This window comes from Salminus brasiliensis, chromosome 11, assembly GCF_030463535.1.
Source record: "Salminus brasiliensis chromosome 11, fSalBra1.hap2, whole genome shotgun sequence".
NCBI classification, from domain to species: domain Eukaryota; kingdom Metazoa; phylum Chordata; class Actinopteri; order Characiformes; family Bryconidae; genus Salminus; species Salminus brasiliensis.
Window position 1 is genome coordinate 12,270,184 of NC_132888.1, and position 18,785 is coordinate 12,288,968.

The following is an 18,785-nucleotide window of genomic DNA, read 5'->3' on the forward strand; positions in this document are numbered from 1 at the left end:
TTACCCCACATCAGTAACAGTCCTCAGTAATGATCTTGTGGCTAAATGTAATTTAACCTCCCAGTATTTCATACATTTTTATCTATATGCTTTTATACATCTCTCAGTTGGACATCACCTCCTCTTTCTGCTCATATTGCTACGCAGTCTCACTTTCTCACGCATCTGCTCCAAGCACTAAGCACTGCTGCTTTGACTAATGAATATATACATCGCTCAGGCTTCTTATGTACATACTGATGCCAATACATTTGTACCTGCTGTAGTGTACATTGCACCGCTACTTTACCACCCCTTGCATTCAATCATTATTATTATTATTATACTCTTATTTTTATATGTTTCCAAGTTGTTGTTTCAAATCCATTTCCACTGTATTTATGCTGCTTTAATGTGACTTTCTTTCTGGGATTAAGTAGTTATCTATGGACAAAAGTATTTGGACACTTGCTCATTCATTTTTTCTTCTGAAATCAAAGCTATTAATGGAAGAGTTTATCATGCTTTTATTTTGGTAACTACCTTCCTACTAGATTTTTGAGCATTACTGTGAGGATTTGATTGCATTCAGCAATACAGAAGTTACTGATGTTCGGCTGTTGGACGATAACCACCCCACCTCATCCCCAACTCACCGTATTGGATAAAGCACCATCATTCCAGAGAACACAGCTCCATGGCTCAATGCTGGGGAGCTTTATACCCCTCTAGCCCATGCCTGGCATTAGGCATGGTGCCAACAGGTTTGTGTTTATCTGCTCCAGAGTGTCCTATTCTATTGACAATACTTCTCTATAGGGACTAGAAAAGCCGTGTGTGTGTGTGTGTGTGTGTGTGTGTGTGTGTGTGTGTGTGTGTGTGTGTGTGTACTTACACATTTCTGAATGCACTGATTAAAAGGAGTGTCCACAAACATTTGGACATATAGTATATAATATATGTCTGTCTGCTGTTCTCTCTGTCTAACCTCTCTATAATAGACCCTGCTTTCAGAAGAAACATGATGAGCACATGTGTACAAGCATTGTTACTCCCCCACCAGCCAATCAGGGTGCAGGGCGGGGTTTGTCTGAATACAGGTGGGAATGAAAACGCCAGGCCCCAGTTGTAAGGGCGGGGCTTGGTGCTAAAGCCAGTGGGCCTTTACTATTACACTACAGCACGAACCCCACCCACCGTTTTTACGCTGGCTTGGTGTGTTTAGTTCCTCCTTTGGGGTTGGCCGGTCCTGTACTTTATCGTGTAATTCCTGGTGTTATCTGAGCTCTGGTTTAACACACACTGACGCTCTTTCGAGGTAAGAACCTACAGTTTTTGCTCCAGTACTACTCGCTGTTCATTGTTTGCAGGAACAACGTGGTTCCTTTCTCTGTTCGCTAGCACAGGCGCGCGCGATGCCGGCTCATCCTTGTAGTTCCAGATGCACATGGTCTTCCTGAGAGTCCATTTTAGGAGCTGATGCAACACGCGCCTGGTGATTGCTCGGTCTTCTTTGACTTCTCTCATTCATTCTGCTTTTTTGATCGCCTTATTTTAGCGACTCCTAAATAAATAAAAAGCTCTGAAGAAGGTGCAGTTTCTGTTTTACGCGCTTTGTGTGCAGATTACACGCCAGCATGTATAGTAACCCGTCCAAATGTGCATGCACAGCAGAAATAAAGATGATCTGTAAAGGAGAAATAGTCAAAACGTGCCTTTTACGCCTCCCCCCCACCCCCGAGGCCTACAAACCGCACGTGGCCGCGGCTCCGATCGCGCGCTTTATGGGGGTTCTAAACGAGTCATCACTTCCTTCCTGTAAGTCATTGGAGGTCATGTTGTTGTCGGATCACTTTAGTGGGATACTGATACCCCACCTTACTGACTTTACAAGAGATGCAGGGAATGGACCCCCCAGCTAGCAGTGAAAAGGTTGATTATTTATCAATCAATAATAAATAATCAGTTATTTCTGTAAATTTTTTTTCTTTATACTATTTATTTATTTATTTTGCATATTTATTAAAAGTCTTGGAGTAAAAGTGCTGATCTAGGATCAGATCTCCTCAGTTCCTTTTGAGTCAGTTCAGTGACTGACTCACATGGCGCACTCACTGATCCCAGATAAGCCTTCACACTCAGATGTTTGCTAAATGTGTGTCTTGCCATATTTGCATTTATGGCTTTTGGCTGCCGCTCGAACCCGCAGTGACATCCCTTTTAATCAAGTTACATAATTAGGTGAATTAGGTGTAGCGTTGGTAGTCTTGACCAGTGAGCTCTTATTGGTGTAAGTTGGTGTGCTTATCTGGCCAGGAAATCAAACTCTGGTCTGCCACGAGGAAGGCAGCGTTGATACCCCCTAAATCAACAGCCACGAGACCAGAATTTAGATTGCAGTACTAATACCAGGTTGAGTATTATGGTGCCAACACTGATACCCAACAAAACTATCATCATAGGCTGTTTTACTGGACATTGATTAACCCTAGCCTTCAACAAAATAGCCTTAAAAACTACAAACCCTGAAAATGTATCAATACAAAACTTAATACGTCCTAAATACGTACTTAGAGCTTAGTTTTCTGAGGTTTGCAGATTGCAGTACTGAAAAACATGGAACTCTCTGTTGGCCTATACATGGGCCACTGCCTGTAGGACTAAGCAGTAGCTAATCCATAATTTAAAGAATGGATTGTACTGGGGCAGGTGGGTAAAATTGTTTTGTAAAAGAAAATGTGGACGTTAATTTAAAATACACTAATATTGTAATAATTTTACCTCTAATGTAACACAATCCATAATGTAATGCATTGGGGCCCATAACTAATAAAGTTATACAGGGTCTTGACCATTAATGACCCTTCTTTTACCAATAATGCATTACTGTATGACGTTATTGGGTTTTATTACATTTGTGGCTGGTGTAATTTAGGGCTGGGCAGTATATCGTAAATATTGATATATTCAAAATGCTATTGTATACAATATGAAAAATGACCATGTTCATGACATGGTTCTGTTTTTGCAGGCATGACATTCAATGTTAGGGCTGTACAATATATAGTTTCAGCATAGTCATCGCTATGTGTGCATCCGCAATAGTCACATGGTGCAGGTTGTCCGATAAGGCAAGTTAAATGTTATGCTAGTAGGTTTTTCAGTTTGAACAGCCCATCTACGATTCAGCACCATCACTTGTTAAGACATCCAGCCTTTATTGCAGTTACGACACTCCCTTCTCTGTGTCTGCATGTAGTAGTAACTGATGCTAAAATGCCGCTTGCTGGTTTGATTTCTTATCTAATCTGACGCAATAATATAGTTTATAGTTTGATTATTCTTCTATAATGAGTGTGTGTCCCTGGAGGTCCCTCCCTAGTGGTCTCGGAAGACCTAGTTGAGCATGTTGTCATAAGGAACGAAGAAGAGCCGCCCCACCAGCGCCAAGCCAGTTTGCTGTGTGGGGCAGAGGTGACTGAGAAAATCATTCAGATCTGCATACTAATTCATATTTCCATCACTGTATCGGCCTGTAGTGATGATGATTGTTTAGATCTCTTACACTTTAACCTACAGTCTTGACTACGTACTTACCCAAGGTCTGTCGAAATCATGCGTCTTCACACAAGTACTAAAATCCCAGTGGAAGCCCCTCTGTCAATGGTATCAGTGGTTCTGATGTTGTAGTAATGATATTATTGTATATGTTTCCTGGACTAGAATCAAGCCTAGTCATGGACTGTATGTTCCTTTCAGTGGGAAACAATGACCCAGACTTGCTGACTAACACAATCTTCGATCTCAGGGCCCTTTCTCTGCGTTGTTGTAAAATGAAACATTATAATCTATGATCCTGAACTGAAGACAAAACAGAAAAAGGAGCGAACCAATGTGTCATTGTGGGTTTTGGTCTCTTTATCTTCTTAAAAAGAAACAGCATCTCCAAGAGTGCTTGGTGATTATTCAAGGCATTGACGTTCTCTCCAAGCAGGCCACACCGCTCTTCCAGAGGGGAGGTCGCTGTGATCACTGACTGCTCTTTGGCTCATGTCATGGTGTTTGTTTTTCGAGGCAAGGGGTTCTGTTGTTTGGGTGTCATGACATTTTTCAGCCAATGGCCCAGAGTTCATGTTTGGAAAGATCAGAACTTGGTCACGTCTAAATGACAGCCCTGTAGAGATTAGACTCCTCTCAGGAGCCCCTTATTGGCTCCCTAAAATAAATCACCTCAGATGACTCTGTTTTTGGAGTCTTTTTGTGGAGCTGGAGGCAGTTGGTTTTGCTTGTGTGTGAGCTCTTCACATTACATCAGTGGCAGGAGCCCTTGATGTTTAATTTTAGCATCTTGACAGAGTGTATGCTCTCAGGGATGGCTTTTAATCAGAGTAGGTTGGCATTTTCAGGCTGTCTTAGTATTTTTTTGTTAGACTTCTCGCAGCATTCTCGTTACTGTCTGAAATTTTAACGTGGAGATGACATGTTAATGATAATACAGTGTCGGCGTAAGTAGCCGTGTCTGATTATATATCTAGATGCAGTGATGGCTTCAGCTTTTCATGGCTTTACATTCAGGGTGAGTGAAAAGGCAGGAGCCACCCAGAATCTGTGAGATGTAACGGTTGGATTGATCCTATAATAACTGTTCTGTAGTAAATCACTTGCTGTACCTGTGGGATGTTCTGCAGTGGACTAATTCATAATTAGATTGATGAGATCAGTCTAACATTTAAAGGGCCCATATCCTATGTGTTTTTTATATTATATTTGTTTCCTTTCTAAGAACCACTTTTTAAATTATTATTATTATTATTATTATTATTATTATTATTAATTTTTATCCTTCAGATTTAACCAGGCTGTTTATCACTGGTGTTAAGACTGATCTATGTAAATGTCTCTCTTGTTTGACTGCCCTCGAAAAAGCAGTGTAGTAGGAAATACTAATAGCTAATTCTAATAGCTATGTAACTTACAATAGGTGGAGCTCAGCTCTTGTACAGGTGGTGATTGGACTTCTGTTTACATATGCATTCCATTGAGTGCCTTTCATGTGACTGCTTGCCGTCCTGATCTCTGGTTCCTGTAGTGTGCCCGTGATTTGATTGGTGGAGAAGGAGGCTGGGTTCAGTCCCTGCCCACGCTTACAACTGAACAACTTCTGAAAGAAACTTGAGTTACTGTCTGTCTACAGCTCCTCCCTATCGCTATATGTTTGGTTTAACAGGCTGGTTTCGTCGTTTAGCCTTCAGGCGTGACCATGCCAAGCGTTCCAGTGTGTATTGCACAACTCTTACTCTCTCTGCTTTTTAACCCACCCCCAACCCCCCGCCCCGCCCCGCCACGCCACCACCTTCCTTATTTTCGTCCATGTGAAGCATTGATGACAGTTAAATAGAGGTTAAACAGGTCTTCCTCATGCTGCTGTGCAAACCTCACTTGTTTCCTAAAGCCACGTGTACCTGCTGCTCAGTTTAGAACTGTATTCCCGTCCGTGATGTGAGCATTTGTTTGCTCTTTTTTTTTTAATACACAACATTAAATGATTTTAATTAGACCGGTATGATTCTAGAATACTTGGCTGACGTGTAGTTGTAGATTGGTGTCATTTGGGGCAGATGTGGTCTGTGTGTTCACAGGGCAAATAGTCTCTGGGCTGAATATGGACACGTGTTCTTTGCAGGCATATGCTCTCACTTCCGACTCAGCCAGAGAGGACTGCACTCCTGCTTGGCAAGTCCTGCCTTCCTTGACTTTCTGTTGTGAGATTGCTCGGATTGGATTCCTTGGAAAGCGCATGTTCATAGCAGCTCGTAAAGGGCATCAGCTAGGTTTTGCACAATTTAATCATTTCCTGTGAGACAAAACAAAACTTCTTTGTGGCCTTTATGGCAAGTTGACTTGTCCAAGCTTTCTGCCCACAAACCTCTTACCAAATGTTGGTGTTAGGTACGACCCAACAATCCCAGTAAACCTAAAGAGAAATTGTACTGTTGTTTTACATATCTTGTGTAGCTCATGTAACTAGACATGATGGACATGACCGCAGAGAATCTGCTACCATGCCACCAGAAATTAAGTCAACATTGTGTACACCATGTCCACCTTAAGATCCCATTGAAAGCACTGGCGTGTTTCTCTTAAATTGAGAAACTCTTCTTTAACTTGGGTACAAGGACAAAACCTGGTGCAAATAGTTAGTTAGGTATTACTTAAACTAGACAGGGAACTTTGTAATTTGCTGTTGATCTTCTCCACCCACCTCAGTATTCACCTCTTACGGTCATGTGTGGGCAGAGCATGGATGAGTCATTTCATTTGCCTGTACTGTCCCTGCAGATGATAACAGGCTGAGACCTCTAAATCTAGAAAAGCACCCATATGTGACCGGTGGGCCAGTGCAGATACATAAACTGTAGTAACTAGGAATGGGTCTGCCTTCATTACCATTACTAAGTTTACTATATATATACTATACATATATATATATATATATATATATATATATATATATATATATATATATATATATATATATATATATATATATATATAATGTATGTGTGTGTGTGTGTGTGTGTTTTTATTTATTTATTTATTTATTTATTTAAACATTACTCAATTGTAATGCACCATTACCTAAACATTATTTTTCTCTGGTAAAATACCAAGCGTAAACTATTGATAAAACTAGGCGTTGGCAATACGGTAAAAGATTGTGATATTAAAATACATTTTCACGATATTAACTATGATGTACATAATCGCAGACAAAATGCATCAGTAGCCCCAGATTCTTAAAAAGCAAGTGCACTGTTTGTAATGAAAAGAAAAGCATATTGTGTATCACAATTAAAAATGATACAATAAAATATGGTGCCATTCCTAGTTAAATCTTTAACATCAGTTCTGATTAATTTTAATAATTAATTTTCTGATGCCCATAAGATTCCCTAGAAATCTCCCTGGATCCCTAGAAAGCACCTAAGCTGCTCAATAGCTTTTTTTGTGCAGTTGTCTACTGCCTCTCGCTGACTTTCATTCTTCTTTAGCAATATGTTAGCATTATTGAGTAAACTATTCCTCAGCTAGTCATTCAGTACTGGCTTTGGTGTCATGAAAGTGTGTGTGTGTGGGGGGCCAGTCAAGGGGCTGAGAATCTGATAGTGGAGGAAGCTGATAGTGACTGACAGACAAGTGGGTGGTGTCCACGGTCACCACAGCTGCTGGAGTCACCCTGTCACGTGACCCAACAGAGTGCTATTTGTGGGCCACAGGCCTGAAAGGGTTGGTTGCCACAAAGACCTCTGACGTGTGCCTGGATCACTGAGCAACACACATAAAAACCTCTCCATACATGTAGTTGTCTGTACACAAGAGGGAAGCCCACTTTGAGGGTTTGGTTAGCGGTTACTCCTTTTTTATTTCCTTTTTTCTTTTATCTCATTTTCTTTTATTTCTCACTTTTTTGTGTGTGGTGTGCAGCTGTGGTTTTGAGTGACGGGTCACTGTAAAGTTTGGGGTTTTGCTCAGTGGTTTGCGTGGAGTGTTGCAGTTTGGTAAGTGAAAGTTCTCATTCAGCTCTTTCCCTTTCAGAAAGTGTTTCATCATAGTTTGATCTTGGCTGGTCAGAACTCATTCTTTCTACGTTTCTTTAAAATGTAGGGATGTAGGGATCAAGGGAGCTTAGGATTTAATGCTGTGCACTTTTCAGCTTTGTTTTATCCGCTACAGGCATTCAGACTTCAGGTAACGCCGGGACTTTGTTTTAGTATGCAATGGAGAACCAGTGTGGCATCATCTGAACATGATCCCATTTCACCACACTACATTAGGCCAGTGACGCAGGCAGCATGCCCATGTTTCAATGAGAGAGTATACTATAAAAAGACCTTACTGTAAAGTGGAGTTCCTCCTAACTTACCCCTGGCCTGCTAGCTGACAGTGTGTGCTGCAACACTGAGCTAGCTATAAATCAGTCTACTTTTGGCTGTAGGGCCAGGCTCTTAGCTAGCTACACATGGAATTTGTCTGGATGGTCTGCTGATAGTCAGAGCACTTGCACACTAACGTCACACTCTGTGAATTTCAGTGGCTGTGCACAGAGGTTTCTACAGCAGCAAGGATCTGGTAGGTGTGAGCGTTTCTAAATTCAGAGGCCTAAGCTCACTCTAAGCACTTAAACATCTATCAAATGATTGAAGTCAAGAAATCATCTGTACTTTCTTGAGAAAAGGGTTTATTCCTGTTTAGTTCTTTAGTGAAGCCAGTGGTTCTGTACAGGACTGTGACAAATGGAAGAACCATTTGAATTCTTAAAAGCAACAATATGTGTCATTTGTACCTTTTAATAATAGCAGCTTCAAACTTTTGTGATGCTCAATTTATTGTAATAGAGAGAGTAACACTGCTATTGTTGCTACTTTGGGCTCAGCACACTGCTAGCTTTGGCAAAGGAGGCGGTAAAACGCTTGACAACATCGTAACCCTGCGTAATATTACTGCACCTCCTCAGTTCATATGCTTATTTCACCTGTAGTGACAGTTCTGTTTCTCTTGGCTCGTCCAGAAATGCATCCTTTAGTGGAGGTTCAGTGGCGGCCCAAGAGACAGATTACACTTCCAAACTATACGAGGAACCAAGAAATGGGAAATACCAATTTTCACCCAAAAGAAACCATCATCTATAGACAGTGTTTTCTTTTGGTTTCCCACAAAGGATCCAGAAGTCAAGAACCAGTCAGTGCTATTCCAGTTTGGCTAAGGGTTCCATAAAAAGAGGTTTTCCTTATTGAGACTTAGTTCAAGTGTATGGATTTTGTTGTAAATTCTAGAATAAAAGTTGGCATACTGTAATGCAATATAAACAAAAATAGGTTTGTTAGAATTTTTCACATTTCATTGTTTGTTTGTTTATTTATTTATTTATTCATTTATTTTAAATGCTCAAAAGTTGAAACTGTGGCAATGTCAACTTTTTCTCTTAAACATTTCTTGTATCCTTAGTAATAAGTATAATAGTATAATATATATTAATAATTTTTTTTTCTCTCTCCGCAGGTCACTGACCCTGCTGTGTGTGTGTGTGTTTGTGTGTCTGTGAGCTGTGTGAAGCAGCATCATCATGGTCCTAGCCAAACTGAAAATCTTAGGGAAGCAGCTGCTGAGAGTGAAGGCAGTGGACTGCAGTACAGAGGAGTCACGGCTGTCGCGCTGTTTAAACACATTTGACCTGGTGGCTCTGGGTGTGGGCAGCACACTTGGTGCTGGTGTGTACGTGCTAGCTGGAGCAGTGGCACGCGAAAATGCTGGACCAGCTATCGTCCTCTCCTTCCTCATTGCTGCGCTGGCTTCCGTCATGGCTGGACTGTGTTACGCAGAGTTCGGCGCACGCGTCCCCAAGACGGGCTCGGCGTACCTGTACAGCTACGTAACCGTGGGAGAGCTGTGGGCGTTCATCACCGGCTGGAACCTCATCCTCTCCTACATCATAGGTGAGCAAACGGTCATAAGGACGTCTGAGGCATATTGGTATTGGCAGATGTGATCAACGATCGATTCAGCTGTTTCTGAGGTTTATATCCGGAATATCCAGCATTCCACACGTTTACACATGGCATACACAAGGCTTGATCTCATCTTGCATTAAAACTAGTCTTTTGTCCATTAGGGTTGAAAGGATGAGCTTGTTTAACTCGTCAACCCAAACCTGAATTTCATAAACTCCACAATTTCATTAGAATTGTAAATGGCCCGATGTTCTGTAGTTTGCTGACTACTGTTTTACATGGAGTTTCTGATTCTGCATGCTGTTATTAATGTTATTGTTTACTATATAGACTTTTTATATAGAGGTTTTTAATGCTGTGCATAGTTTATAACCACTCTTTAACCCCACAATTCTACTGAATAACACTGGATCATTTTATGAAAATATGATATGATCTCCATATTTGTCATGTGACGTTTCTTTGTGTCTGTGTCAATTCTTCTGTTAGGGACCTCCAGTGTCGCCCGAGCCTGGAGCGCCACATTTGATGAGCTCATAGGGAAACAAATAGAGATGTTCTGCAGGATACATATGAGCATGAATGCTCCTGGGTTTTTAGCTGAATACCCAGACATGTTTGCGGTTCTCATCATCCTCATACTTACAGGTAAATACATGCTAATCACTTGAATGTGCTTAACTCTGATAATCTGTGTGCAGTATAAGGTTAAATGTTGTAAATGGTGTTTTCAGGGTTGCTGGCGTTTGGTGTGAAAGAGTCCGCAATGGTGAACAAAGTGTTCACCTGTGTTAATGTGCTGGTGTTGATGTTCGTGGTGGTCTCGGGCCTGATCAAAGGAACTCTCAAGAACTGGAACCTCAACCCAGATGAGATCCTTAATGGCAGCGCTGGTGTAAAGTGAGTATAGGATCTGGATTAGCTCCCAGTGTGTACTCTGTGCTGATGTCAATTTGTTCATTGACCAGACCTTGATTGATGTATTTGCAGTGAATCCCTGCCATTGCCTTCAAAGGAGAGTCTGGGTGAAGGAGGGTTTATGCCATTTGGCTTTACTGGAGTGCTATCAGGTGCTGCTACCTGCTTTTATGCATTCGTTGGATTTGACTGTATTGCTACTACAGGTGAGTGTTTAGTTCACAGCATCAACCTGTTTCTTTCTGACCAGTTTTGGTACCTTTATTACCTTTTACAGAATTTACCAATCTTTTACTGAGCTGTCCCAGGTGGCTTGTTAACTGCTATCTTTACTTTAGGCGAAGAAGTGAAGAACCCCCAGAAAGCCATTCCCATTGGCATAGTGGCCTCGCTTCTCATCTGCTTTGTGGCCTACTTTGGTGTATCGGCAGCCCTCACGATGATGATGCCGTACTACATGCTGAATAAGAACAGTCCTCTGCCTGTGGCCTTTAAACACGTGGGCTGGGACGGGGCTACATATGCTGTTGCAGTTGGGTCACTATGTGCTCTTTCCACCAGGTAGGACACCTCACCACTGTCCTTGGGCCCTTGTGGTATAAGGCATGAAATGCCAGCTTATGGATTTTAATAAATGTAGCTCAAAGTGCAAAAAAAAAAGCTGATCATTTAAAAAAGCCTCTAAGAGCAAAGTGTGTAATAAATAGTTGCTGTATTTTGCAGTGCTATGCTAAAATGAATCCGGTGAATAAGATTGCACTTAAGTGAACTCTTACGTCCGGCAGTTTGTAATAATATAAGTGTAGGCTTTTCTACATAGAAAAAAGATGGGAGAGTGAAACCACATCGGATAGGTTTATCATTTATACAGTACTAGAGAAAGCCACACAGTAGACCTCCGGGGATGTGTTGTCATTTTGCAGTCAGTGACACAACATGCACAAATGAGGAACTCTGTCTTTTTTTTTTTTTTTTTTTTTTTTTTTTTTTTTCCCCCTCTAAGGGTAAAAAAAAAAAATTAATGACTTTTGCCCTATCACACTTGCTTGTGGAAACCTGAAGTATATAGTATATGTCCAAATGTTTGTGGACACCCATGATTGCAACTACTATGAATTGCACCAAGTGCTCACACACATGTCACAAATATGTGTGCGCACACAGCTTGTCTAGTCCCTGTAGAGAAGTACTGTTAATAGAATAGGACTCTCTGTAGCAGATAAACATGAACCTCTTGGCACTATACCTACCCAGCTTTGAGCTGTAGAGTGAAACTGTATGTTCTCTGTGAAACTGTAAAACTGTGTCTTCTCTGGAATGATTGTGCTCCATCCAGTACTTTTGTAATGAGTTAGGGACCTGGGCATGGTGGTCATCCAACATCCTGACCTCACTAATGTGTTTGTCAGTGAAATGCAATCAAATCCTCACAGCAATGCTACAGAATCTAGAGTAGAGACAGATACTCCATCTTGAATTAGCAAGTTTCCCAATACTTTAGTCCAGGTAGTATGTTCTTACATGAAACATACCATTAATTCAAACGCATAACCAGCTTAACCCCAGAATTTCTTTTTTTTTTTTTTTTTTAAAGCATGATGCCAAATATAAAATTGTGTGACCTTAGAGGTCTGGTCTGCTTACCATTTTTAGTTGTTTGAAGAAGTACCTACTTGTGTGTTGTAACTGTCTTACTACATTGCATGACTCTGTTTTTCTTCCCCTTCCTAAACTAGTCTACTAGGTTCCATGTTTCCAATGCCCAGAATTATATGGGCTATGGCTGAGGATGGGCTGCTCTTCAAGTTTTTGGCCAAAATCAGCAGTAAATCCAAAACCCCTGTACTGGCCACAATAACATCAGGAATCGTAGCAGGTGAGCACAATGAACTAAAACCACTAACCGACTGGTTTCCTTTACAGATCTCAACAGGATGTTTTGTAGCTGTAGTGCGAATGTGTACCTAGTCCCACCCTTTTCTACTAAACTTTCACACTGAAGAGATGAGAGTTTGGCGCAGTGAGATATTTCTCTGGGCCCAGTCAACAAGAACAAACACTGTAATAAGAGGTCAAACACATCTGTGACTTAGTAAGACAACAAGTGTGTTGATCAATTACACAAGCAGTGAACAGAGACCAGACATACTTTTCCTACATTTTGAAGGGTTTCACATTCTCTGTGTGGACCTGGCTGAATTTTCCAGTTAGTAGGATGATGTATGAACATCATTCACCCCCACCCCATTCTCCATCCCTTTTTTTCTTTGTGTGCCTCAGTGTGCTGGGCTCCATGTTTCCCCTGCCACACATTATCTTTGCCGTGGCACACGACGGCCTGCTTTTCTCCATCCTGTCCTGCCTCAGCAAACGGAAGATGCCCATTTTCTCCACCGTGGTGGCTGGGCTGTTGTCCGGTAAGCTCAGAGTAGGAGGAGAGAAGTAGCTTGAGTGTTAGATGTGGACACACACCTACCTGCGTTTGCTTTGTCCTCTATAGGGAGTCAGTATTTGCAGAGGGGTCTTGTGGCCAGTGATGACACAGATGTGCAAATGCACACATGTACATAGCTTGTTTAGTCCCTGTAGAGAAGTATTGGCAACCTCTTGGGACTATGTCTAATGCCAAGCGTGGGCTAGAGGTGGCATAAAGCCTCCCAGCATTGAATTGTGGAGCACTGGAATAATGGTTCTCCGTCCAGTTTATTTGGATTTGGGAGTTGGGGATGAGGTGGGGTGGTGATCCAACATCCTGACCTCATTTGTGCACTTGTTGCTGAAGGCAATCAGATCCTCACAGCAATCTAAAATCTATGGTCTACGGTCGCTAGACAGTAGTTACAAGGTTACTTAAATTCTTCTATATTTATGAATGAATTAATACTATTAAAGAAACAACGAATGAGCAGGTGTCCCAATACTTTTGTCCATATGATGTAGAGCTAATGATTTGAACGGTTTTTGCAGCATTAAGGGCAGTTTTTATGACTAAGTGTTGCATGTTTTTGTTTTCTGTGCAGCTGTGATGGCTTTCCTGTTTGACCTGAAGGATTTGGTGGATCTTATGTCCATTGGGACACTGCTGGCGTACACCCTAGTGGCGGCTTGCGTCTTGGTTTTAAGGTCCGTTATGTTGCTGACCAAATGTATGCACCGTGTTTTGGTTGTTTGATTGACTGGTTGATTGACTGCCATTATTTCCTTTCCTCCCTCCTTTTCTCATGCTCAGGTACCAGCCGGAGCAGCCCAGTGTGAATGTGCAGTATCAGATTGCATGCTCTCAGGAGGACACTGAGCCAGACTCGGTCAGTGAGGGCAGCTCCCGTTTCCTCTCTGGCCCTCCGGAAACCTGCACCCTCAGCAACCTGCTCTTCCCCAAAAATACTGAACCTTCCCGCCTCTCCGGTTTTACCGTCAACATCTGCACCAGTGTCATAGGTAACAAATACACCCCTCCCCCCCCCCCCCACACACACACTCTACACACCTGTTTAGAGGGTTGATGATGGCAATTTTCACTGCATATTTGAGCAGAAGCTAAAGGTCTGGTTGAGTTGGGTAAGTGTGGCTTGATCAAATCAGGTGACAAAACACATTGGCACATTGGGTTGGGTTTAAACGCAGCAAAACCTTACGCCTCTAATATGTCAACGTTTATGGTTACTTTGACTACCATACAAAGTCAAGATGGTTTCAATGAGATGCTTACACCATAACATTAGTACCATCTGCCTAATATTGAGTAGGTCTGACCATTTGAGGCATGGACTCCACTAGACCTCTGAAGACGTCCTGTGGTATCTGGCTCCAAGACGTTAGCAGCAGAGCCTGCTGTCCTGTAAGTTGTGAGGTGGGGCCTCCATGATCACATCATTGAGCCTTGGGGACCCATGACCCTGTCTCACAGCTGGCTCACCTGCTCTTCTTTCTTGGAGCACTTTTGGTAGGCGCTGACTACCTCGTGCCAGAAAAAACCCTACAAGATCTGTCTGATGTTTTAAAGATGTTCTGACCCAGTCGTCTAGCCATCACCGTCACAGTGTCCCAGTAATGTGATGCACCTATTCACTGATCTGCAGATCTACTCAGTGCACATTCATGCTGTGGATGCTCAATCCTCTCTCTCTGTATCTCTCTCTCTCTGTGCAGGGGCGTTGGTCTGTGTTTTCTGCATTGTAGCCGTGCAGGGTGGTTTAGAGGTGTGGTCCCTAACTGTGCTGAGTATACTCGCGGGAGTGTGTTTCCTTACCACTATAATAATCTGGCGGCAGCCTGAGAGCAAGACCAAGCTTTCCTTCAAGGTAAGACATGGACGATAAACTTAAGATGTCTGCTTAAGAATGAAATGTTTCTTATTTTCTTAAGACTGAGTGATCTGATAAATGCTGGTGTGTTTTGTTTCAGGTTCCTCTCCTCCCATTTTTACCTGTGCTCAGCATGTTCATTAATGTCTACCTGATGATGCAGCTGGACAGAGGCACTTGGTGGCGTTTCTTGATCTGGATGATCATTGGTAAGCCTCACCTGTCTGTATCTCTTTAGGTTCTGCCATCATATTGACACAGGGAGTCAGAAATGAGTTGTCTCTCTCCTAACTCAGCAGATTTAACTCTGAGGTCTTTTAGCTCTGGGTTTAATAGGTGGGTTAAATGAAGTACAGTGGGGAAGCATGTCAGTGCTGTAGTCTGACACCCCTGCACCGCTGTGTATTGTGGATACTCTGCATCCCTCGAGGACAGCAGTGCTACCATGGAAGCCAAGTTTAAGATGCCTGGGCTCAGGGTGTGACTCCTGATTTACTTTACTTCACTTTTCCTTTGCTAACTTGCTTCTGTGGTCACTGATTAAATATATCTAAAAAAATATTTAATGACTGTAAATTACATTTCTGTTAAACTTCGACATTTAACCATTTTAGCAGACTCCTGTATCGTAAAGCCTAAATTTTTAGAGAACATTCATCATCTTTGCCGAATGTCTTTTTTATTTATTTTTATCTTTGGTTAACCCTTTTAGGCTTTGTCATCTACTTTTGCTACGGGATCTGGAACAGTGCAGAGTCTGCTTTGGCCAGTGGTAATGCGGAAGAGACAGAAGTCAACACATGTCAGCCAGACTGCAAGACAAATGGACTGACCACCCCTGAGAAACAGGCATTCCTGACCAATCGTGCTGACGCTCCTGTAGAGGAGGAAGATGGAGACCCCTAAAAACGCACCCGTGCCTTCAACACTTTGCTTTGACTCAACTTGAGAGAAAAAAAAAAAGAAAAAGTAGCTGTCTACACTTGCGCTGTCCAAACTCCCTGCTGCAGGTTTACAGCATTAACAGCTCTCATGCTAGTTTAATGTTACTTTTGATAAATTTGTTCACAGTCCTCAGTGCTGCCAATTAGGCAAGATCTTGCCATATCATCACAGAATAATGGCTGTGGCCATTTAGCAGCACTCTTGCATGCAGATGTCTGGAGTGCTCTATTGCAAACAGCCAACTTACTGTTGCTTTTAAGTGTATTGCCAAAGAGTGTCTCATTTCACTGCTACATGATGTGTGAGCTATGTGTGTATATATTTGGGTTTTGTAGGAGTTGTTTACAGACACCGTGTATATATGGGTAGGTGGGTGGGTGAGCGACTGTGTGCATAAATATGTACAGTATGTGTGTATATGTAATTATTTGCACTATGAGAAAAGCCACTCTCTGATATTGACCATGGCAAGTTTTGCTTCAGCCAGTTTTCCATTAGCTTTAAGAATTGCTGCACACCCTGACATCTGAATGTCTCTTTGGTAACTGCGCTTCACTCCACCTGCTTCAGAGTTCTGGTATAAAGGTGTGAGCTTGCGTTCTTCAGGACACAGCGATACAGTCTTGACTGAGAAAGAGCACATCAGTTTTGTGCAGTATATTTATCTGCATCTGTGAAAACGAAAGAGTCAATGATGAAAACAACTATGTATTTATCAACATCAGGAAAAAAAGATTTTCTGTGAAACTCAACACTTGAGTGGTATTGCTCTATGTGTATTTAATGGTGGCGATGAATTGCAGTGCCTTTGCATAGGTCAGTTTCTCTAATGGACAAATATTGTGTGCATGATGCTTTCTGATGGCTTTTATTTTTTTGTATTATGTCAGTTTTGGTTTGGGATTAATGTGATTATTTATGTGCGACTTTTTGTCAAGGTTTCTTTGTACATTTTGAGCTGAGCTCAGGTCTGCTTTCGTCCTCTGGACTTGCAGCCTTTGTTTTTTGTGACAAATGCCTTGATTTCATAAATGTACATATTTTAAGTAATACTTGCTGTGATGAAATTCACCTTGTGCCCTCAACAACACTAAAGAGAAAAAGGTAAAAAAAAAAAAAAAAAAGGGAGTTTTGGGATCATTTAGGTTAAAAGAATTTAATTGGAGGATGTATATTAAATGACTTTGTTATATGAACAATGAGACCTGTACATTACATGTACATATCACCTGTTTCTCTCAATAAATTATTTCTTTGTAAAAATCAGTTTGGATTTTTTTTTTCTTCTTCATATTCAGCTGCAGTTGCAAGAACCTACCTACCTGCCTGACCTTTTCAGCCCTGCATACCTACATGCACTTTCAGATGTTCTTCAACTGGACTGCTAACTGTACCCTCTTCCAACCCCTGTAGCTTTAGTGACCAAGCATTCTCCAGAGCTTTCTCCTGAAAGCTCACCTTTTTAAGCCACCTTTTTGTTTTTTGAAATATCTTGGAATATCTTCTATCTGAAATATGTAACTTGCACAATGTTTGGTTAAATGTTTCTCTGTTCCATCGCTGAATCAGGTTCACTACATCAGAGGAACTGAATATTCTGCCCACTGGAGACCTGCATTCAATGGACACTAAGAGGAGGCAGCTTTAAAATGTGCCAATTGGTCTGCCGACCGCTTTAGGATGGGCTAGTTGACATGGTGGCTGGTTTAGGATGTGCCAGTTAGTGTGCCGGTTGCTTTAAGATGAGCCAGTCAATGTGGTGGCTGCCTTAGGATGAGCCAGTCGACATGGTGGCTGCTTTAGGATGTGCCAGTTGGTATGAAAAAGGTAAAAGGTTGCAGTATACGTCACATCTCGTAAGCTTGTATCATGTAGCATTCTGAGTTTCCCACTTGTAAATATGACTTTACTGTTCAGTGCACTTTACAACAGTATTTCCCAGTTTCTGACACCACTCAGCTTTTTTTCTGCACTGGAACAGCTGAGTGAAGGTTGGCACTGAGGCTACAGGCCTGTGTAGGCTGTGGTCACTCGCAGTGCTAATGCATTTCCACTGGAGGGCAGCATATTGCAAAACAACATTATGTGGTGGAAACCTTGAAGGCCAACATCATTGAACTGAGTTTGTCTGTTTGGCGATGAATTGCAGTGCCTTTGCATAGGTCAGTTTCTCTAATGGACGAATATTGTGTGCATGATGCTTTCTGATGCTTTTTTTTGTATTATGTCTGTTTTGGTTTGGTATTCATGTCATTATTTATGTGCGACTTTTTGTCAAGGTTTCTTTGTACATTTTGAGCTGAGCTCAGGTCTGCTTTCGTCCTCTGGACTTGCAGCCTTTGTTTTTGTGACAAATTTAAGCTCCCTCCCAAAAGAATGCCTTGAATTCATAAATGTACATATTTTAAGTAATACTTGCTGTGATGAAATTCACCTTGTGCCCTCAACAACACTAAAGAGAAAAAGGTAAAAATAAAAAAGGAGTTTTGGGATCATTTAGGTTAAAAGAATTTAATTGGAAGATGTATATTAAATGAACAATGAGACCTGTACATTACATGTACATATCACTGTTCTCAATAAATTATTTATTTGTAAGATGAAACCAAGGCCAACATCATTTTTTTGGGGAAAAAAACGTCCTGTTCTGAAAAATTGTTTGTGATGTAACGGACAACACTGTATTTTTACATCTGTTCACTTTTACGATGCTTTATAAAGAGGTTTTTAGCCTGTACTGCTTTTTGAATATAAACATGACACACACTCCAGGTGAACATCGGGCCAAAAGGTACATAGACACAGACCTTTTAAATAACCCTTTCCAAGCACTGACAGTTGCTGGGACAGATGCATTGATCCAACATGAATCTTATGTTAATAGTTAATAATGTAACCATGGAAACAAAAAAAATCACCAGTTTGCCAGATAAAGTGACACACCTTCAAACTCACCAGCACTTTACAAACTGAATATTTGAGTAAGATTTTACAAAACGTACCGCTCACTTCTGTACAGTTTACATAACCTAACCTGCAAAACTGCAGCTGCATCCAAATTCCAGACTTATGGTCATTTTTGGAGGGGACTAAACTGTGCCCACCCCTCAAACCCCATTAAATGCAGCAG

At 41.5% G+C, this 18,785-nt stretch overlaps 1 protein-coding gene across 1 annotated transcript; it reads left to right on the top strand.

Annotated features, from left to right (window-relative positions):
* Window positions 1–1,217: 1,217 nt before the first annotated feature.
* slc7a1b (solute carrier family 7 member 1b) lies at window positions 1,218–16,881 on the top strand. Its single transcript, XM_072691789.1, has 12 exons — window positions 1,218–1,297; window positions 9,040–9,473; window positions 9,978–10,136; window positions 10,223–10,388; window positions 10,479–10,612; window positions 10,745–10,967; window positions 12,143–12,282; window positions 13,427–13,529; window positions 13,636–13,844; window positions 14,556–14,707; window positions 14,811–14,919; window positions 15,423–16,881. The coding sequence occupies exons 2-12, from the start codon at window positions 9,104–9,106 to the stop codon at window positions 15,614–15,616; spliced, it is 1,959 nt and encodes a 652-aa protein (XP_072547890.1). The 5' UTR covers window positions 1,218–1,297; window positions 9,040–9,103; the 3' UTR covers window positions 15,617–16,881.
* Window positions 16,882–18,785: the final 1,904 nt, after the last annotated feature.